This window comes from Copadichromis virginalis, linkage group LG3, assembly GCF_057382275.1.
Source record: "Copadichromis virginalis isolate Kocher_CV1m ecotype Utaka linkage group LG3, C_Virginalis_male_GT1.1, whole genome shotgun sequence".
Classification (NCBI taxonomy): domain Eukaryota; kingdom Metazoa; phylum Chordata; class Actinopteri; order Cichliformes; family Cichlidae; genus Copadichromis; species Copadichromis virginalis.
The window spans coordinates 7,121,852-7,144,570 of NC_140620.1; the positions used below are offsets into that span (position 1 = coordinate 7,121,852).

General features: G+C 42.8%; 2 protein-coding genes across 2 annotated transcripts in view; both read left to right on the plus strand.

The window, feature by feature from the left end:
* Nucleotides 1-22,719, plus strand: part of LOC146712510 (protein NLRC3-like) — a 160,804-nt gene that overhangs the window by 79,450 nt on the left and 58,635 nt on the right. The gene's annotated exons all lie outside the window — the stretch shown is intronic.
* Nucleotides 2,184-4,809, plus strand: LOC146712513 (protein NLRC3-like). The gene is made up of 3 exons (XM_085443063.1): nucleotides 2,184-2,243; nucleotides 2,644-2,872; nucleotides 3,014-4,809. The coding sequence occupies exons 1-3, from the start codon at nucleotides 2,241-2,243 to the stop codon at nucleotides 4,807-4,809; spliced, it is 2,028 nt and encodes a 675-aa protein (XP_085299189.1). The 5' UTR covers nucleotides 2,184-2,240.

Consider the following 22,719-nt stretch of genomic DNA (forward strand, 5'->3'; position numbering starts at 1 on the left):
GCAGCAATGTTTTGAATATGCATTTCTGTTGTCAGGGCAACTTCTCGAGATGTGACTCAATATACAAATCAGTTGAATGAGTGGGGACAGAAAAAAAAGAAAAAGAAAAACTCAAGTTTCCTGTCTGAGACATGAGTGAAGTTTGCATTGAGAGAAATATATCTGTGACTGTGTGAGAAGAATTGTTTGGTAAAATATATGATAGCAGCCGCAGGACAATTAAATAAAGTCTGTCGTGCAGATTTGGAGAAGAAGTTTATAATTTAGTGATGACACATTGTTATAAAGTGTTTAGAAAGGGCTTAATGGGAATATTACTGTTGGGCAAACTGTGCGGCTTTAACAAGATTTTCTGTGTATTTAGCAGGTGAAACTCTGTCAGGTGACTTCAGACTGTCAGGAAGCTGAAGAACCTGAGGCCAACCACTGAAATATGATGTGGGCAAAATGAACAGAGGGAGTGATTTTTTTTCGTTTTTTTTGTGTGTCCCGTTTGGATCTTTAGCCATCAGAATTGTTGTCTTAAGGCCAAGAAAGATGTCAAGCGGATTTATTTTACCAAGTGGATCATCATGGCCTTGCCATATTGGTCCATTTGATTGACCTTTATTATAATTATGAATTCATTTTCTTTTCGGTTGCTACAAACGGGACAGACATGACTGGGGGATAGGACAGGGGGAAAGAATGAAAGAAAGAGAGGGAGAGAAAGAAAACCAAAGGGGAGAAGAGAGGGTGAGAAGGGAAGAAAGAAAAAAAACAAACAAACAAACAAACAACAAACAAAGCACCTGGGTCACCTGTATGGAGAAAAAAAACAGAAGATAAAGCAAACAGCAAAGAGCAACATAATAAAAAACAACAGCACCATCACAACAAACTAGCTAGCAGTAGATATCAGTAGATACTAAATAATAATGACTTAATGACTTGACTGCAGTAGTTTGTAACATAAGATCATCACACTGCCCCTCTGATTGTCTCCCCCCAACTACTCTTTCAAGGATTGTCAGGTTGGAGATCGGCCTATAATTAGCTAAGACAGCTGGGTCTAGAGATGCTTTTTAAGTAAAGGTTAAACTACAGCCAGCTAGGGATGGGTACCGTTTAGATTTGAAAACCTGCTAAATCAGAATCAGTTGCTGATGATGGCTTTTTTCTTTGACATTAATCATGTATAATCTTAACTCAAAGTGAACATAGACTTGATTGAAGTAACTCAGATCAGCCAATTCAAAATGCTAATTCAATCAACTCTGAGTTCATGGCTAGACTCAGTTTGTTGGCCCTGCACCTTAAAACTATTCCCTGTTTGTCCCTCATGTTTTTTGGATATTGTTTTCACATCTTATGTCACGGCTAGCGGGGCGAGCCATGTTGAATTTAATAAAGGACCCAAGATGAGGACACTGCTGTGAAGTGAGTGAGCTTTATTGAAACGGTGAAGTGCAGTGGAGATGGCCTGTGCAGAAGCTAAGATAACCTCTACTGAAAAACTAAAAAACTAACCTGAAACCTTAAACGGAGACATGGAGAGAAAACACAGACGAACCAGCAACAAGCAGGAGAAAACAAAGGGCTCATATACACAAAAGAGCCATCAGGGAATGAGAAAAGGGAGACACAGCAGGATTCATTGGACATAACCAGACAAGGGGAAGCAAAAGTAGACACACTAACATAGGACATGGCACTGTCAAAATAAAACAGGAAGTGAACACAGAGACACAATACTAACACAGTACAGAGGGAACACAGAAACCAAAACCTCAGAACTAGAAAATCTTAATCAGAATGAAATTGTAACAAAAGACAAGAACAATCAAAACAAAACTACTGAGTCCACAGACTCGGGACATACATCGGCTCAAACTGTGGTCATCAATATTTTGTACTTGTAAATCAGACTGTGTAGTTGTGAACTGAGTCTTGTAACATTGTGAAACAAAATATCTGAAAAGTTTATGTTTTTGCTGAGCAGAAAACTACAGACATCTGGAAACTGAGTTGTTAATTCTCAGTGGGATCAACAGGACTAGCAAAGCTTCACCATGACAGTCATCTGATTGACTGAACCCATCCAAACATCACTTCATGGACCTTTAGCTTGTGTCTGTGTGTGGACAGACATAACATGAGCTAATTATACATTACTCCTCCACAGAGTGGACCAGGAGAGAGCAGAGGTTTCCACTGGTCAGTCTGCACAGCAACATCAAACACACCTGGACTCTGTGGTTATGGTTTGTAGTACTACGTTTACATTTGTTTTTTTCAGTCACCTCTATGCTGCACTTTGTGGACCAGAGGATTGTCAGTGTGTCCAACATAAATCAGAGTTTGGGCTCCATGATTTCAGTCAGATTGGGGTGACTGTAGCTCAGGAGGTGAGCAGGTCAGCTACTAGTCAGAAGGTTTGTGAATCAAACCCTGGCTGGCAAATGTACTGGGTAACGTACTAAACCCAAGCTGCCCTCTGATGCATCCACCAGAGTGTGAAAGAAAGTATTTAAGCATAGAACAATGTGCTTGGTTGAATGAGGCATGTTGTATAAAATGCTTTGTGTGCACAGAGTATCAAAGAGAGCTATATAAGAACCAGTCCATTTACCACTGGGTAATTCATATAGTCTTCTTTTCCAGCGGCTGGAGGACAACATCACCATGTTTGTGAAGAACGAGCTGAAGAAGATCCAGAAGCTTCTGAGTCCAGATCACCCAGAAACTTTAAAGAGCCAGATGGAGGATGAGGAGATGTTTGAAGGTGAGGATGAAGATGAAAGAAAGAGCTGCAGAGAAGCATTTCTGAAGATCACACTCCACTTCTTGAGGAGACTTAAGCAGCATGAGATGGCTGACCATCTGCAGAGCAGTAAGAGAATTTCTCTAAAGACTGAATATTGGTCTTTCCTATTAGCTCAAGAAATGGACCAATAGACATTCATCCTTTCAGGGTACTGAAAGGCTGCGATATTTATTGTATAATATTTTTTTCTGAATTTCTTACCTTCAGAAATATTTGCTTCACTCCGTAAACGTGAACTTAAAGCCCAACTGAAGAAGAAGTTCCAGTGTGTGTTTGAGGGCATCGCTAAAGCAGGAAGCCCAACCCTCCTGAATCAGATCTACACAGAGCTCTACATCACAGAGGGAGGGACTGCAGAGGTCAATGATGAACATGAGGTCAGACAGATTGAAACAGCATCCAGGAAACCAGACAGACCAGAAACAACAATCAGACAAGAAGACATCTTTAAAGCCTCACCTGGAAGAGACGAACCAATCAGAACAGTGCTGACAAAGGGAGTGGCTGGCATTGGGAAAACAGTCTTAACACAGAAATACAGCCTGGACTGGGCTGAAGACAAAGCCAACCAAGACATCCAGTTCATATTTCCATTCACTTTCAGAGAGCTGAATGTGCTGAAAGAGGAAAAGTTCAGCTTGGTGGAACTTGTTCATCACTTCTTTAATCAAACTAACGAATCAGGAATCTGCAGGCTTGAAGACTTCCAGGTTGTGTTCATACTTGATGGTCTGGATGAGTGTCGACTTAATTTGGACTTCCACAAAACTAAAATCTTGACTGAAACCAGAAAGTCCACCTCATTGGATGAGCTGCTGACAAACCTCATCAGAGGGAACCTGCTCCCATCTGCTCGCCTTTGGATAACAACACGACCTGCAGCAGCCAATCAGATCCCTCCTCAGTGTGTCGACATGGTGACAGAGGTCAGAGGGTTCACTGACCCACAGAAGGAGGAGTACTTCAGGAAGAGATACAGAGATGAGGAGCAGGCCAGCAGGATCATCTCCCACATCAAGAAAGCTCGAAGCCTCCACATCATGTGTCACATCCCAGTCTTCTGCTGGATCACTGCTACAGTTCTGGAGGATGTGCTGGAAACCAGAGAGGGAGGGGAGCTGCCCAACACCCTGACTGAGATGTACATCCACTTCCTGGTGGTTCAGGCCAAAGTCAAGAGGATCAAATATGATGGAGGAGCTGAGACAGATCCACACTGGAGTCCAGAGAGCAGGAAGATGATTGAGTCTCTGGGAAAACTGGCTTTTGATCAGCTGCAGAAAGGAAACCTGATCTTCTATGAACCAGACCTGACAGAGTGTGGCATCGATATCAGAGCAGCCTCAGTGTACTCAGGAGTGTTCACACAGATCTTTAAAGAGGAGAAACAACTGTACCAGAACAAGGTGTTCTGCTTTGTTCATCTCAGTGTTCAGGAGTTTCTGGCTGCTCTTCATGTCCACCTGACCTTCATCAACTCTGGACTCAATCTGCTGGAAGAACAACAAACAACTTGGAAGGTGTTTCAAACAAGAAAATCTTCAGAGAAATACTTCTACCAGTGTGCTGTGGACAAGGCCTTACAGAGCCCCAATGGACACCTGGACTTGTTCCTTCGTTTTCTCTTGGGTCTGAAGACTAATCAAACTCGTTTGCAAGGCCTGATGACACAAACAGGAAGTAGCTCACAGACCAATCAAGAAGCAGTTCAGTACATCAAGGAGAAGCTCAGTGAGAATCTGTCTGAAGAGAAAAGCATCAATCTGTTCCACTGTCTGAATGAACTGGATGATCGTTCTCTGCTGAAGGAGATCCAACAGTCCCTGAAATCAGGACGTCTCTCCACGGATAAACTGTCTCCTGCTCAGTGGTCAGCTCTGGTCTTCATCTTACTGTCATCAGAAAAAGATCTGGATGTGTTTGACCTGCAGAAATACTTTGCTTCAGAGGAGGCTCTTCTGAGGCTGCTGCCAGTGGTCAAAGCCTCTAAAAAAGTTCTGTAAGTTATAAAGTTTTTATTATTTAATTTGGTTGGTATGTTATGGAAAAACACACTGCCATCAACTTCTGTTTTGTTTTTGTCAAAATCACTGTAATATAATCACTGTACCTTTATATACATGTGACTTGTATTAATGCTGCTGCCCTCTTGTGGCTAAAGTGTAATTATGTTCTTGTTATTAGGGAGGATTTGAGAGTAACATGCCAAGTGAGTCAGCACCTTCGCTTTAGCTTAAAAAATCCAAATTCTTACGTCATCAGTTATAGTTGCATGTATTCATTATCATAATTTAACCTTTAATATTGATGTCTTAAATTTATTTTGATTAAACTAGCAATAATTTTATGGTTTATTAAATAAATACATCACTAATAAATCATTTATTTCAGTAATTAATTAAAAAAATATATTGATAATTAATTATCAGTTAATTTCATTTAAAATAATTCATTATTTATTTATGTACAATTCAAATTAGTTAATTACATATTTAATCAATTATTGGTTTGTTTTCTATTTTAATTATTTTACTGACACATTTAATGAATTATTTAATGATGTATTTATTTAATTCACGTTGCTACTCCTGGCTCTGCATCGCTGTTCATAAATACATTTTATTTGTCAGCTTCACCCATCAAAGTCAGGGGGCGGGGTTAATGCTGATCAAGTCAAAACCATTGCTTTGGTCTGGTGGGCGTTCTTTTAGTGGGCTTTTCTCAATACTAAGTAGGCCTACATACCAGGGTTTGGACATGTGTGGACCCAAACTATACTTAAACTTTACCCTTTTTTGTGTGTCACCAAATACACTTTTAATATTTTCTAGACAAGAATGTAGTGGCATAATCTTTAACCTCTTTTGGCTCCAAACAGAAGTGACAGACTTGAGCAGGGTTCATTTAAAGGCTGACAGAAGTGGAGTGGTGACGGGGAGATGTTTGACAGGACAGTGTTTCAGCCTCCACAGGTTCATGTTGTGCTCCATCAGTCAGTGAAGATGAAGTCAGTGCTGATGAGGCTGTAGAGTGTGTGAGGGATGTGAATGAGGATGATGAAGATCTGATGATAGCAGATAAAAACAGGCTGCAGAGACTTTGAGCCATACAGGGCACACAGTGTGTGTACAGAACAGCTGAAATCATTATGGAGGCCTCACTGGAATATGGAAGCATCACAGTACAGCTTCAGTGAAGCTTTAAAGTCTCTGATATGAGATGAGAAATGAAGCAGCCAGAGCTTTTTCATGAGTGGAAATCCACTGTGACTGTGAGCTGCTGCTACAGCCTCCAGATTAGCCAGCAGCTCATCCTGCTCAACATTTTCTCACCAACTTTAATGGAAGTGTGATGTTTTCAGCTGGAGTGATGGTCAGGGTGGCCTCCCTCTCCTCTTCTTCTCCTCTTCCTCTTTCATTTGTAAAGCCACTTCTGCTGCTTTCATTCATTTGGAAGTCCTGTAGCTGAGTTTGGGAGAGACTAACAGCCTCGGCAGCAGAGGGGAGAAAGGCTGTAACACCACCACTTTACTCTGTTCTACCTGTCACATCATTTTATCAGGAAACAAATATGCTCATGTTTTTACTGTGTTTGTCTTGAAGATGTAAGAAGATCACATGGTGCTTTTTATTATTGTGTTGGTTTGTTTCCTGTCTCTTGGATGGAGCCCAGCTGTGCGTGGCCCCTGGGCCTGTGGTCAGAGTGTGTGCTGGATAATCCGGCCCAGGATGAGGCCAAACTGACATGGGATGAAATGTCTGTCACATAATTGAGCTTAATGTAACAGGGCATTGTAACAGAGCTTTAAAAACAACCAAAACTTTGTTCTGTCTTTTCTATGTTATACTGTAGACTTTCTTTGATACTGTGTCCAAAAGGAGCAGCTTTTACTTTGAAGGGGAGGCGTCTCTGTTTCCTCTTCAGGTTGGATGATGGAAGCAAATGAGTGTGTGATGTTCTTTCAGTGTTGCACTTTGTAGACGCTCCCTGAGCACTGGTCTCACAGCCAGCTGCACATAGAGACCAGTGTTGTTAGTCCAGGTCAGAAGATGACTTGTTGGAATGAAAATGAGCTTGTAGTTTGTCTGCTTTAATAATGTGATTGGAAAAAGGTGTTGGACTTCAAATATGTCCATTTCTTTCACACTTCACCTTTAAAAGTGAAGCCTTGTGGTTCCTGGAAGGAAAAACACAACTTTTTCAAGTCTTTGTCCTGTTTTTATGATAAATGTACAACTTTAATGTGAAACATTCAGAGTTTTTTCTCTTGTTGTGTTTGTTTGAAGCTGCTTCCTGTTGGCTTCAGCTGTTTGGAGTTTCCATTTTCTAAACTTCTACATTCTGAACCTTCTTCAGCTCTGAACAGATGATGAAACACTGAATGATTTCAAGCTCACACTTTGTCTAATAAACTTACATCTTTCATTCTTTATACAGATTGAGGGGCTGTGGTTTGTCAGAGATCAGCTGTGATTATCTGGCAGCAGCACTGAAGTCCAACCCCTCCCATCTGAGACAGCTGGACCTGACCTGCAACAACAAGCTGCAGGATTCAGGAGTGAAGCATCTGTGTGGTTTCCTGGAGAGTCCAGGATGTGGACTTGAAACTCTGAGGTGAGTCAGCATGTTTTAGTTGTGCTGAGATGAATATGATGTGAAAGTTGTGCTGACACTAAACTGCAGACATCAGGCTGATATTATACTGATCCACACTGAGGATCTTCATGGTAAAGTCTGTTTTCTTCTTCTCTGGTTTAGTCCATTGACTGCAGCAGAACAATGTTCACATTTCAAACAGTGAGACTCAACGTATGGCCTGTGGCCCACACACGGCCTGCCCACCTTTCCTGATTCAGAGAGAGGGGACCCTGATTAACTGTGTAGTGTTCTTCCTCACAGTTCTAAGTATCAGACAAAACAATGAATAATCCACAGCTGACTGTCTTTAGCAGGTCAAAGGTCACGGCACACAGCAGACAGTGGGAAATATTATAATTCTGATCATTTATCAGCACATATCCATATGTATAAAAACAAAGCTGACACTGTGAGACTTGATCAGAGGTGTGATCATCACAGCAGAGTTCTTTGTGTCAAAGTCACTGAGGATCAAACAGAAACACATGAAGCAGATTTTCCTGTTCTGGCTTTTTATAGCAGATAACCTTCAAAATCTTCTGCAGTCCATCAAAAACTGAAGCAAACCATGAATCAACATGTGAACATGAGCTGATGCTGCTGAAGTGAAGCAAAGTTACAGAGGTTTGATTACAGACACAGCTGAGAGTTTGTAATCTGTCATCATTTTAAAAGGTTTAAATTTCTTCAGTATTGAACAGCAGAAATGAGGCTTTGTTTTGGGAGGCCGACAGCAGTGAACACAACAGCAGACTGGTGCGTAATAAGCAGTGAATAATGCAGGAAACAGATTTTTGAAGGTAAACTGTTCTTGAAGTACACTGAGAGAGAGAGAGCTGTGCAGGAAGTAAACGTCAAAGTCAGAGAGAATTCATGACGATGTTCATCAAACGTAAAGCGTAGTTTGGATCTTCTTCTGCTGCTGGTTCACTCAGTTTTGGTTGGAGACAGATTGTTATGGCCCGTCTAGGCGCGGCCAGACCACAACATAAAGGGTGATCCATCCCCGTCCAACCCCAAGCAGCACGTCACACACTTAATACTTTGTAACAGTGATTTATTTATAATGAGTGCAGTTAAACAAAGGAAGGGAGCATATCATAACTTCAGGGTGAACCCAAGGCCAAAACAACAGACATAAGGTAGCCTATCTCAGGAATAAATACAACTTACCTACGCAAAAGAACTAACTCAAACGACAATCACTTTCCTCCCTGCCTAACAAAAACAGGAGAAAACTGATCAAACAAAAAGGCGGTCCACCCCTACATGCTCTTACATTAACCAACATAGTGACACAGTTAACGGTCTGCCGGTTGGGTTGGGCCAAGGATGAATGACATGGCAGTCCCTGGCGGTATCTGCTTATCTGCTGCCAGCCATCCACCCTGGATGACCAATCATGGAGGAGCACCTGCACACTCAAATTTACATATAATTATGACAACAGTCGTAACACTGATGAAACCTGAAGCTTCAGGAATTGTGAGCTGTCCACTTTCAGCCCCGACGGCGTGTCCGTGTACGTGCCGTCGAGTGAACGATCCACGCTCTGTGTTTCCATCTTTGTTTGTTTAGCTGCTCAAATTCACTGTTTTATCCTCTAATGCTGGGTAATGTCAGCTGGTCCATGTGCAGCTGGCTGTGAGGCTCAGGGAGCGTCTACAAAGTGCAACACTGAAAGAACATCATCCATAAATATTGAGTAATAACTGGACTCTCATACAGCGAGACTCAAATGCCTTTAAACATCAGTTTATCCTGCTGATCCAAGTCCAACACTGAGTTTGTAAAAACATGTTTGCCAATCATTTTGTTTGGTTTCTGAGGAAAATGATTCAATAGTTGGGTTGCGGTCACGTGGTTCTGATGACGTGCGGAGGCAGCGCGATTTTTGAGTGGAGGGCGGAAGTAAACATGGAGGACACTGTGGAGAGTCAGGAGAGCAGCTATTGTGCAACTTTAGACCCCGTTTCTCGGGAGAGATATAAACAGATAGTTAAAAAATATATCGGACGTGATCCGTATTCTTTGAAAATGTCCGAATACACCACAGAAGTAAAGGATTTGCCTACTATCGAGGCATTGGATATCACCAACTACTTGGTCCTCCAGACTTCTTACTACACTAGGCAGCAAATGAAAGCTTTCAAGAGTCTGGAGGCGTACAATTTTTTTGTCAGCGGGTGGGTCCACAACCTTGGAACAAAACGTCTCCGTGATGGATACAGTTTGGTGTTTGCAAGGGTGAGTGTTTGTTCTTATATTGCTTTATCTTAAACACGCTAACAGTTAGCGGTAGCGGCTTTAACGTCAACAAACATGCCACATCCTTAGGACTTCGTTAGAGTGACAGTTGTTTGTTTCAAGGTAGACGGGCTCTCAGCCGTCTGTTGCATATCCAAAATCGCCTCTGCACATCGATGCTGTTCTGCCTTAAGCTTCATTCTTTTCTCTCGTTTGAGAACTGATTCCGATCTGGGTTTTCGTTCGTAGCCGAGATTGACCGTCGGAGCCCAGTCCTCCGACTCTTCGTCATGCAAAGCACTTGGGCAGCCTATAGTCCCAATCAAGTCAATATTAGACTACTAACTTAAAAGCACTAAGTAAACGAGAATTTAACGACAACCTAATGCTAATAAGTTCGTTTGCAAACATAACATTACCTCTGACGAAGTGGTCGCTGCAGACACGGGCATTGGCAGACTCTGCTCCTCCCGACTGTAAACGTAAATTTAAAATCCATTTTTTCCTACGTTTTTCGGTTAGAATTTTCCATTTTTCTCCTCTTCGTTGGGCTATTTTTGGTACCCTAAAATACCGTTTATCAGTTTCTCGGGTCGACCTACTGGAGCATCCGTAAACACAACAGGACATAGGCATTTTGCGTACTGTCTGTCTGTGATTTTGCGCTTATCTTTTTCACTTCCGACCGCCAGTCAAATTTCGCGCTTTACGTCGACGTCACGTCTACGTCAAATGAAACCTAGCTATAACTTGCTGCTAATACACAACATTTCATCATATTTCCTCATAAGCCTCTTTTGTCTGACCATTGGATCCCATTTGAATTTGCAATAAAGGATCCACAGATCCATCACTGACTGACAGCTGATGAAGAGTCTCTGGAAACACTCGTTTATCTCCTCTGCTCTTCCTTCTTCTCTCTGCAGGTGGAGCTGATGATGGTAAACAGGACGTTGTGTGTGCTGAGAGAGGAGGAGCTGTGTCCTGATGATCCAGAGAGGTTGAAGCAGCAGCAGCTTGTGTGTAGAGACGCTCTGACTGGGCCATGTTACTGGGAGGTGGAGAGGAGAGCTTCATCCAGCAGTGACTGACAGAGGAATGAGAAGAAGTGCAGATGACTGTCAGTGCTGCAGAGTGAACTGCTCTGAGAACAGCTCCACTGTCAGACACAATGTAGAGTCCAGCATCATCCCTGTGTGTCCCTCTGGATCTGACAGAGGATCATCAGTGTATCTGGACTGCTCTGCTGCTGCTCTGTCCTTCTACAGTCTCTGCACAGTCTCTGTCTGACTCTGGCTCCAGACCCTCCTGGATCAAACTCACCTGGAAAGACTTTCAAACATCACTCAATAGATTTGAATACAGAATATATTTGATATATACTGTAGATGTACTGTAGAGTTGCAGTTTGTCACTTGTAAATACAGTCTGTGAGCAGCTGTGAGCTGAAAGATCTTTCTAGAAACACGAAATGTTTTCACTCTTCTGTTGCTTTTTCATGTATTTCCACAACATTAATATTGATCCCACCTGTCTCACCTGTTTCATGCTTTTGTACATAATAACAGGACACGTGTGATCTGAGCGCTGCTGTGGTTGCTGTGCTGCACGTCTTCATTTAGATAACAGAGACATCTAGTGGTTCAGAGGGAGAACTGCAGTGAAACATAATGTGTCCTTCCACATCTTTGCCGATGATATTCAGATCTACCTCCCTCTGAGGTTGAACTGCAATGTTTCTTTGCAGCCGCTACTCTCCTGCTTGTCTGACATTAAGACTTGGATGACTCTTAACTTCTTACACCTTAATGAAAGCAAAACTGAAGTCATTGTGTTTGGGCTTCCTAAAGATCCCAACTTCTCTCTTGACTTTTTGGGACCCCTAACCTCCGATTGCACTTCTTCCATTAAGAGTCTTGGTGTTATTTTTGACAATGCTTTTAAACTTGATAAACAAATCAGCTCTGTAGTTAAGGGATCTTTTTATCATTTGCGGATTTTAGCCAAAGTCAAGTCTTACCTTTGCAGGAACGATCTAGAAAGAGTGGTCCATGCTTTTATTACTTCACGGCTAGACTACTGCAATTCCCTCTATGCTGGCCTAGATCGTTCCTGTCTACATCGCCTTCAACTGGTGCAGAACGCTGCCGCTCGCCTGTTGACCGGTTCAAAAAAAAAAAAAAGAGACCACATCACTCCGGTTCTCTGCTCTCTCCACTGGCTCCCAGTTGCCTTTAGGATTGATTTTAAAATCTTACTGCTGGCTTTTAAGGTTTTAAATGGCACTGCACCTTCTTACCTGTCAGAACTCCTTAGTACTTATCGCCCCAGGAGATCTTTGAGGTCAGCCGACCTGATGCTTTTAGATGTTCCCAGGTATAAATTAAAGACAAAGGGAGAGAGGGCGTTTGCTGTGGCTGCACCTAGACTGTGGAACAGCTTACCTCCTCACGTCAGACTCTCCAAAAGCCTAGAAACTTTTAAAACCGCTCTTAAAAGTCACCTCTTTTCATTGGCTTTTAGAAAGGTTTAATTTATTTGTTTTATTTATTTTTATTTTTATCAGCGAGGTGTTACTACGAAATTGTGTTCTATTGTATTTTTATCTGTATTTACTGTACAGCACTTTGGTCAGCCTTGGTTGTTTTTAAATGTGCTCTATAAATAAACTTGACTTGGAGCTTGCAAGAGAGTTGGCTCACTCTCATGTAGCTGAGAAGAAGGCAAGAAAAGAGCAGTTGCTTCGGACACAACCCTCCACACCTAGTCCTGGAAAAAGAGCCATGTGTCAGGTCAAGCACAAATGCAAGAACAATCATGCTACTGTGCGATGTGTTCACTGCTAAAGATACACATGTGGTAAATGCAGACTACAGATACCATGGCTGTCACGGTCCGGGGCAGCGGCCGTGTGAAGAGTGGAAAGGAGGACTCAAAATGCAGCACTTCTCAGATGTGAAGGCGATTTATTGACGATATCAAACATAAAGTGGAGATGGCAAAACAGAACTAAGGATGAACTAAACTGGGTGAAACTACACAAAGGAGTGGCAAACCTGAACATGAAGGGAGAACAGCAGGGAGAGCACGCAGGGGAATTCACCGGGTATGAACACAGACGACGCGACGAGGAACAGAGGCAAACACACACTATAAGTACACAGAGAGACACTGGGAAATCACACACAGGTGGGAGACACAGCTGGACCTGATTAACCTGACGAGAAAGGGGAACACTAACACCAGGGACCAATAGAGGGAGCACAAACCCAGAACCCAGTATCTAAAATCCCAAAACACAAACCATCCCAAAACAGCCCACGAATAATAAAGAGAATAATAACAATAAGGGACACAAACACAAAGTCACTGAGTCATGGCCGCAGGACCATGACAATGGCAGTGCCAGGATTGTGAGTGATTGCTGAAAATGTTGAAATGTACTCACTCACTTTTTATTATTATTTGTAGATATGTGTACAAATGGTTGGTTTTTTGTACTGTTTTTATCAATAAATCTCAGCAACAAAGGACCTACACCCATGTGTGTTGATTTCTCCCTAAGATGGCAAACTGAAACACTCCAAGTTGGTGACTTTTGGAGATTTATTTCCCTGGATGATTGAGAATGCATCAAGACGAACACAAAAGGAAGTTCACAGCTTTTAGCAGCTCCCCCACCCCCTCAATCACACACCCCCACTCCCCTCCCTCCAGAATTCCCAGGTAACAACCTAATTTACATATGAATGACTAGCCAATTTAGCTTCCACTTGGCTGAAGCTAAAGCTTAGCTAAAAGCCTACCAGCCATTTGGCTGCTCTCCGGGTTTTAAAGGTAGAAAGGTAGAAGCCTGGGACTCCTAGTGTTAAAAGTTTATATAATTAGATGTATGCTGTGTGGTAGTATTGCGGTGTATAAATGTATGTTATGCTACGCTTATGTATGTCATGACTGTATTTTTTGTCTTGTTTTTAGTTTTACCCTTTTGAATGTCAGTAAACCTGTTGACAACGCCCATCGGTCTTCAGAGTGGTGATATGAGAAAGGTGTTCACGCCCTTGCATCAGACATGCACCCGTAACGGCACAGTAAAACGGCGGCATCTGCACGAACAAAGATAACGCAGTCATCGCACGCTAGAGTGAAGCTGACCACTACTACGCCTGGGAGCAACACGGCATACAGCAGTGAGCCAGCAGCCGTCTAATCAACTCCAACATGTCCAGCAAGGAGTCATCCCTCAAGACCCGGTCCGAAGCTTCGTGTGCCTCCTCTACAGGTTCTGCAGCAGCCAAAGCCAGAGCAAAAGCTGAGGCAGCCAAGGCACGTCTCAGCTTCGCAGCTAAAGAAATGGATTTGAAGGTAGAAAAAGCACAAATAGAAGTAGCAAAAGCTAAAGTCGAGGCATCCATCGAATATTTAAAGCATGAAAAAGATGTAGCCTCAGCCATTGCCGAAGCAGAGTCATTAGAAGCAGCTGCTGCCACACAGACAGAAACACGCAGCAACATATGTCCCTCAGTAACAGCAGAACGAACTAAACAGTATGTCATTGGCCAATCTACATTTGTGAGAAAGGAAAATGATGCTGCTCTTCAACAATCACAAAATGAAAATGTAACACAAAGTAAACCAGAGCTCATCTGTGATCAGCCACCAAGCCCTAAAAAAGAAAATGACCCACAAAAAATCCCAATTGGTCTAACAGATGATCCTGACTGTTGCCAAAAAACTCCAGTCATTTCCCCTTCTCCCCATGCTAATAAAAATTACAGTACCAATTGGTCAAACCAGGTGTCAGCATCTAGCTTCCATGATGCTAGGCCTTTATACAAAGAGCCTAGAGAATCAAATGTGAGTGACTTCATCAGATACTTTGCTCGTCGTGAAATAGTGGCAACAGGGCTGCTCCAGTTTAATGACAAGCCCCAAAACTTCAGAGCTTGGAAACGCTCATTTGAAAATGCTATAAGTGGGTTAGATCTAACGGCAAGTGAAGAAATGGACTTGATGTTAAAATGGCTTGGCAAGGAATCGGCTGAACATGCAGAACAACTCAGAGCCATACACATCAACAACCCAGTCAATGGCCTCAACATGATATGGGACAGACTTGAACAATGTTATGGCTCAGCTGAAGCGATCGAGGATGCACTGTTTAACCCTTTACAGCCGATCGGAGCGGGCACGCTCTGTTTTGCGTAACTATTTTTAAATCCCGGTAGCTCTGCAACCACGTAAGCTAGCGCAATAATTTTTTTTGCATATGAAACCGGAGGAGTTGTACTTACATCTGATGCCATCAGCTTGTCCTAGGTCACAGTTTCCTTCCACATAAAGCTTTGCAAAAACTGCATAAAAAGCGCTTGCAGGAACAAAAACATAATATTCCAGAAACACGCTTTGCCGATCCGATCAGCTGTTCATAACACTTCCTACGTTGGAATAGACGTCAGCGCGAACTTTTGCATTTCCGCCATTACCTGCCCGAAACCGGAAGTGACGTCATTTTCGCGGAAATGTAGTCTTTTTTATGATCAGGGCCTCAGTGCATATACTGGTCTTTTTAAAAGTTATCTTTGACTTTATGACTTTCTGTGTCGTTTCTGGGATGCTTAGGACTCATATTGCACTGCTGGAAATAGTTTATTTTGATGCATATGCTGCTTTTTTGCAAATTTGCAGTATAATATTTATTTTCGTTTTTCCTGCAGTGTATAAAAATTGGTGTATTTCAAAGATAAAACTATGAAGACACTCAAAATAAATTTCCTGTGGTGGGAAACTATTTTGTGCAACTTTTTTGTATTTACAGTTTTGAGGGATAAGCCTCTTAAATTTCTCTAACTACAAATATATGTTAAAAAAGCAAAAACGATTTTCAATTTTTTTGTAGTTTATTGACCTTTTTTGCAATTTATGTAATTACTATGCACTTAATGAATACATATTATTAAAATCTGGGCTATAATGGTTGTATTGATGTATAGCAACTTGAAATGCTCCCAAAAATGGCTCCACAGCAGGTAAAAATATAATATAAGCTCTGGTGGACTTGGTTCTATGGTAGGTCTTAAAGGGTTAAAAGAATTGATGCATTCCCAAAAATCTCATCCAAAGACTTTGCAAAACTGAGAAAATTTAGTGACCTGCTCATGGAAGTGCAGTGTGCTAAAGCTGAAGGAGACCTCCCTGGTCTCGCGTTCCTAGATACAGCAAGAGGAGTAAATCCAATCATCCAAAAACTTCCCTTCTACCTGCAAGAAAGGTGGATTACGGTAGGAGCCAACTACAAACGCACAAAATGTGTCTCCTTCCCACCATTTAGTGTTCTAGTAGACTTTGTTGCACAAGAAGCTGATGCTAGAAACGACACCAGCTTTAACCTCACACCATCACCTGATGCACCCAGACCAGACATACTATCTTGGAGGGCAAACAGACAAAAAGAGATTTCTGTGCACAAAACTGATGTCATCTCTCACACTAGTTCAGACACACAGAGGTCCCCAAACAAAACTGTACATGGTGAGAAGCTTTGTCCAATTCACAAGAAAGCCCATCCTCTCGCAGTGTGCAGAGCATTTCGCATGAAAACACTGTTAGATAGGAAAACGTTCTTAAAAGAAAATGACTTTTGCTTCAGGTGCTGTGCTTCATCTTCACACATAGCAAAGAACTGCAAAGCCAAGGTACAGTGTTCCGAGTGCAACGATGAGAAGCACTGCACGGCTCTCCACCCAGGACCAGCTCCCTGGCTAAAAGAAACCGAACCAGCAGCAGAGCATGGCGGGGAGCCTGACACCATTGAATCAGAGGAGATCACTTCTAAATGCACTCAGGTTTGTGGTGTGAATGAAGCAGGCACTTCATGTTCTAAAATCTGTCTCGTTAATGTCTACCCAGCAGGCCACCCACATTAAGCAGTAAGGCTCTATGCCATCCATGATGAACAAAGTAACAGATCACTAGTACGTCCGGAGTTCTTCGAGTTGTTTAATGACTGCGGCCCTAGTTCCCCTTACTCGCTTAAGACGTGTGCTGGTACCAAAGAGACAATGGGTAGAAGAGCTACAGGTTATGTAGCGGCAGCTTTAGATGGTTCAGTCCACATCCCACTGCCTAGCCTAATTGAGTGCAAAAATATCCCAAATGACAGAGACGAGATCCCCACACCCAGTGCAGCTAGACACCACAGCCATCTAAAGTCATTCCTGCCTTGGACTCTAACGCCCCCATACTAATGCTTCTTGGACGGGATGTCATTAGAGCTCACAAAGTCCGCAAACAGATAAGTGGCCCTAACAACGCACCCTATGCTCAAAAATTGGATCTAGGATGGGTCATAGTAGGAAACGTGTGTTTAGGTGACGTCCACAAAACTCCTGCAGTGAGGACTCTGTTCACAAATGCAACTGAAAGGGGACGTCCCACAGCATTCGAGCCATGTCCTAATGTTTTCAACATAAAAGAGAAACATTGTGGGATACAAGTTCCACTCAACTTCAGCTCCCAGCTGGCAGACAGTGCTTGTGAACCTGATCATTTAGGATGTAATGTGTTCAAACAAACCAGAAATGACAACTACATCTCACCTTCCATCCAGGACAATGCCTTCTTAAAAATAATGGAGGAAGGACTAACAAAAGACACAGATAACAGTTGGACAGCTCCTTTACCATTTAAAAATCCATGCCGAAAGCTCCCTAACAACAGACCACAGGCCCTGAACCGCCTAATGTCTCTTCTTCGCACCTTTGAAAAGAAGAAAGAGATGAAGGAACATTTCATCACTTTCATGGACAAAATATTCCAAAACAAACATGCAGAGATCGCCCCTACACTAAAAGAGGATGAGGAATGTTGGTATCTGCCACTATTCGGTGTCTACCATCCCCGTAAACCCATGCAGATCAGGGTCGTCTTCGACAGCAGCGCCAAGTATGAAGGCGTATCCCTGAATGACGTTCTGTTAACAGGACCAGATTTTAATAACTCATTGCTTGGGGTCCTAATACGCTTCAGAAAAGAAGCCGTTGCCTTCACAGCAGACATCAAACAGATGTTTTACTCTTTCAACGTGCGAGAGCAAGACAGGAACTACTTACGTTTCTTGTGGTTCCGTGACAACGACATTTCCAAAGAAGTTGTGGAGTACAGAATGACGGTCCACGTCTTTGGGAACAGCCCATCGCCAGCAGTAGCCATATATGGCCTGCACCAGTCTGTCCAACGCGTCGAACCGGACTGCGATGCAGATGTGAAGCAGTTTGTCATGCGCGACTTCTACGTTGATGACGGACTCAAATCTCTACCTACTGTTGAAAAGGCCATATCTCTACTCCAAAGAACCCGAGATGCACTTGCAAACTCAAACTTAAGGCTGCATAAAATAGCAGCAAACAGGAAGGAAGTACTAGAGGCATTCCCGACTCAAGATCATGCCAAAAATCTAAAAAACCCAGACTTCGAAAGTGATTCAGTGCCCATGCAGCGTAGCCTAGGTCTCCTCTGGGACCTAAGTGTAACAAGTGTCACCTGGCAGTTTGTTGCTCTCTGCCAGGTGATTGGCTGAAGAGCTGTGAAAAGGTAGTGGGTGTGTGGGGTGAAGTCAGCGCTCTTCTGTGGAAAAAACCAGAGGCAATTAATTCACTCAGGTACGAGTGGGTATACTGTCGGTAAGAGACTTTTGCCATTTTTTGTTTGGATCTTTTGCTATTGCATGTGCCTATTTTTTAATGTGTCATTGGACTTTTTTAGTGTGACCACGAATTTTAATAGAAGAATTGATCAAGCCCTAGATCGACTGCGCGCAGGGAAACTGATCAATATTGTAGGTATATTGAGTGTTTGTTTTAGTTTCATGATTTTGAATGGTTTTATAAAATTGCTATTTTATTGGGTAATATTTTAATTGATAATGTTGTTTGTTTTTCAGCTGTGCTGTCTCTGCTGTCCTTTTTTTTGTTCTTTTGATTGATTTGTAATTTTGTTTTGGTTAGTCCGTCCAGCCGTAGAGGCGGTTATTGATTGAGAGTAAGTTTTGTAAGGGCGGACTAACCTCTCTTTTGTTTTTTTTATTTTAATTGTTTGTGCCACTTCCCTTTATCTCTCAGATCACAGGCCATACATAGCACTGATTCCCAGCTGCGCTGAGACCCGAATTGTTTGCAGTGTGTGCCACGATTGCAGTGTCACTAAGCGGGGTGTGACGGGTTGTAGTGTTATTTCGCACAGTTTGTGTGGTAAGTCTCATGTGCAGCTGGGATATCAGCAGGATGTGTTGTAAGTCCTGTCTGGAAACGACTGGGAATTTGTATGTTTAACTTATGTAATAAATAAATGATCAATTATTTCCTTGTCCCGTTTACTCATCCCTTGTCCTCGGTTACATTTTGGCGTTGTCGACAGGTTTCAAGGGAGTGGCCATTTTGTTTTGTTATTTTGTAAGGACAGCAGGGACAGGTTTGTAAGATTGGAGAGAAGGAGCAGCCAGGTCTCGATCGCCATCATGGAGGGAAGCGAGCAACAAACAATGGCCCAACGTATACAGGAGTTGGAGAATGAACTTAGAGACTTGAAAACAGCATCTGTGGGTACAGAGAGGCCCTCTACATCAACAGGAGCTACAGGAAGTGAATCAGAGACTGTGAGACCCAATCCTGTGGTATACGTACAACAGGATAGAAAGTTGCCAACATTTTCAGGGAAGTTGGACAATATGGGCTCACTGACTCTAGATGAGTGGATTGAGCAAATGAGAGACTTTGTGCGCACGAGAGGCAGAACAGAAAAAGAGCAAGCTCAAATCATTTTTAACCATTTAGAGGGTACTGCACGCACTGAGATAAAGTTTTTGCCAAAGGAACAGAAAGAAAATTTTTGATACACTGAAAGAAATGTACAGTTGCTTAGATTCCCACATTTCTTTGCAACGCAGATTTTTCAATCGTAAACAATTAGAAGGCGAGTCCTTAATTGACTTTTCTCATTCCTTGATGGCCTTAATGGACCAGATTATTAAAACGGATGAGGAAGCCGCAAGAAAAGCTTCAAAAGATCTGCGTGATCAATTTTGTGATGGTGTTAGAGATCTGACATTGAGGATCAGGCTGAGAGATTTGATTAATGCCAACCCACAGTGGACGATTCGTGAGGCGAGAGCCGAAGCGACCAGGTGGATGGCACAGTATGAGAATCAGCCTTTTAGGTCTAGATGTAATCAGTCTGTTTCAGTCTCTGCAGATATGCAAGCTTCTTGTGAAAGTGTCGATTCTAGAACATCAGAATATGCTGAGTTGGTGTCCCTTTTTAAAGCCCAACAGACACAATTAGAGTTGGTCATTAAGGCATTAAACCCACAGGAGGTGGCTGCTTCTAGCAATCACACTTCTCGACGTAGAAGGACGGTGAATGGTAAACCCATTTGTTTTAGGTGTGAGCAAATTGGACATATTGCCCGATTTTGCCCGACATTACCCAATTCTGATGGAAATCAGCATGAAAGAGCAGCTAGGGCTGATGGCCAAACTACTGGGGCGGCGGAAAACTAGTACCCACCAGTGCACAGAGCCACACACTGGTGGGAGGGTTGCAAGGCTCCAGTAATGTAGAACTCGGTCATCTAGTTGGTGAATGTTTGGAAGGGGAGGTTGATTTGGGTGGGGTTATTATTTCATGTTTGCTGGACACAGGGTCCATGGTCACAACAATCACAGAAAGCTCTTTTAAAAATAACTTTTCTCATCTCAGTGATAAAAAGCTTAAAGACTGTGGTTGGTTGGGACTTAAAGCAGCTAATGGCCTACAAATTCCTTATTCTGGGTATATTGAGTTGGATGTTACAATCCTGGGAATTCACCTACCTCGTCGAGGGGTGTTGATTGTGGGAGATCCAACAGATAGCCACATGGCACAGAAAAAGATATCTGTACCTGGTGTGTTAGGAATGAATGTATTGAACCCCCTTTACTCTGAATTGTGTAAACAATATGGTTCCGACCTCTGGGAAGCTCCAGTTTTGAAGACTGCGCCACGTGGTTTGAGAAGAGCGTTGAGATACTGCCAAATGATGGAGGCCATGGCAAATTCTCCTGAACCCCATCGTGTTAGAGTACAGGGTAAGAAGTCTTTCTGTGTTCCAGCTGGAACGCAAAGTTATGTTCCTGTTACCTGTCCAAAGATGCCTGTGAATACACCTATTGACCTCTTGATTGAACCCCTCGGGCCTGATGATGGTTTTCTCCCGGAAGGCCTATTGGTGTCTCCTTCATTGGTAAAGGGAGAAGGAGGGGAGGCTTTTGTTCCAGTTACTAATGTTGGTAAAACTGATGTCTATTTGACACCTCGTCGGGTGATTGCTACAGTTCAACTGGCCAGTGTGCTAGCAGAGGGTAACTCTGAAATACAGGTCTCTGTAAATTCACAGTGTTGTACAGCTTATATTTCCAGTCATACAATGGCAGACAATGCAGCGGAATTGGATCTGCCTGAATTTGAAAGTCTTGAGGAGAGCGAGAAACGGCAAGCAAAAGTTTTATTGCAGAAGTATAGCGGCGTGTTTGCCAAGAATGAGTTGGATGTTGGTTGTAGTAAATTGATCACTCATGAAATTCCTTTGATAGATGAAACACCAGTGCGACAACCATACAGGCGAATCCCTCCGTCTCAGTATGAACTGGCAAGGGATCATATCAAACAGCTGCTGCAAGCTCGCATCATCAGAGAAAGTAGTAGTCCGTACTCATCCCCAATAGTTCTTGTTCAAAAGAAGGATGGAAGTCTACGCATGTGTGTCGATTATAGACAGTTAAACGCCAAGACCAGAAAGGATGCATTTCCTCTGCCAAGGATTGAAGAATCCTTGGATGCTTTGACTGGTGCTCAGTGGTTTTCCACTTTGGACCTGGCTAGTGGTTATAATCAGGTGGAAATGGCTGAGAAGGATAAGATTAAAACTGCATTTTGTACCCCATTTGGTTTGTTTGAGTTCAACCGCATGCCGTTTGGTTTGTGTAATGCACCCAGTACATTTCAGCGCCTGATGGAGCGTTTGTTTGGAGATTGCAGACATCAGTCGGTGCTTTTGTATTTGGATGATGTGATTGTTTTTTCATCCTCCGTGCAACAGCATTTGGAGCAGTTGGAAGAAATCTTCTCTCGTCTGGATAAAGAGGGGCTTAAAGTGAAACTCTCCAAGTGCCAGTTTTTCCAGAGGCAAGTGAAATATTTGGGGCATGTGGTGTCTGCCGAAGGAGTTTCTACTGATCCAGATAAAATAGCTGCAGTGCGGGATTGGAAAACGCCCAGCAATCTAGCAGAACTGCGTTCCTTTTTAGGATTTGCTAGTTATTATAGGAGATTCATAGCTGGTTTTTCACGCATGGCTGCTCCCTTGCATAGATTGGTCTCTGCACTCCTCCCTCCAGGTAGAAAAGGTAGGACCCCCCCAAAACCGTTATTGGATTTTTGGGATTTGGAGTGTGAACAAAGTTTTCATCAGCTCAAGGCTGCTCTGGTTTCTGCACCAGTGCTTGCTTTTGCTGATTTTCAGAAGCCATTTACATTGGAAGTAGATGCAAGCTATGGGGGTCTAGGGGCAGTGCTTTCCCAGGAGTATGAGGGTAAATTGCGGCCAATAGCTTTTGCCAGTCGGAGCTTAAAGCCTACAGAGAGGAATATGAGAAATTATAGTTCCATGAAGCTTGAGCTTGTAGCTCTCAAGTGGGCCGTCACTGAAAAGTTTAGGGAGTATCTTTTGGGTCATCGTTGCACTGTATTTACAGATAATAACCCACTAAGCCATCTGTCCACAGCAAAGCTAGGTGCCACAGAACAGAGGTGGGCATCAGAGCTGGCCGCTTTTGATTTGACCATAAAATACCGGCCTGGGGCTCAGAATGCTAATGCAGACGCATTGTCCCGCCTACATGGAACTGTAATGGAATTGGATGGTCCATTATCTAATGATATTGGAGTGCAGTGTGAGATGATTCCCAGTGTTCAGGCAGAGATAAGTGTTTTAC

Bases quoted from the DNA above. Each gene is read 5' to 3' on its own strand.
- LOC146712513 (XM_085443063.1), top strand. The intron at 2,873-3,013 runs GTAAGAGAATTT...TCTTACCTTCAG, and splicing joins GGCTGACCATCTGCAGAGCA to AAATATTTGCTTCACTCCGT.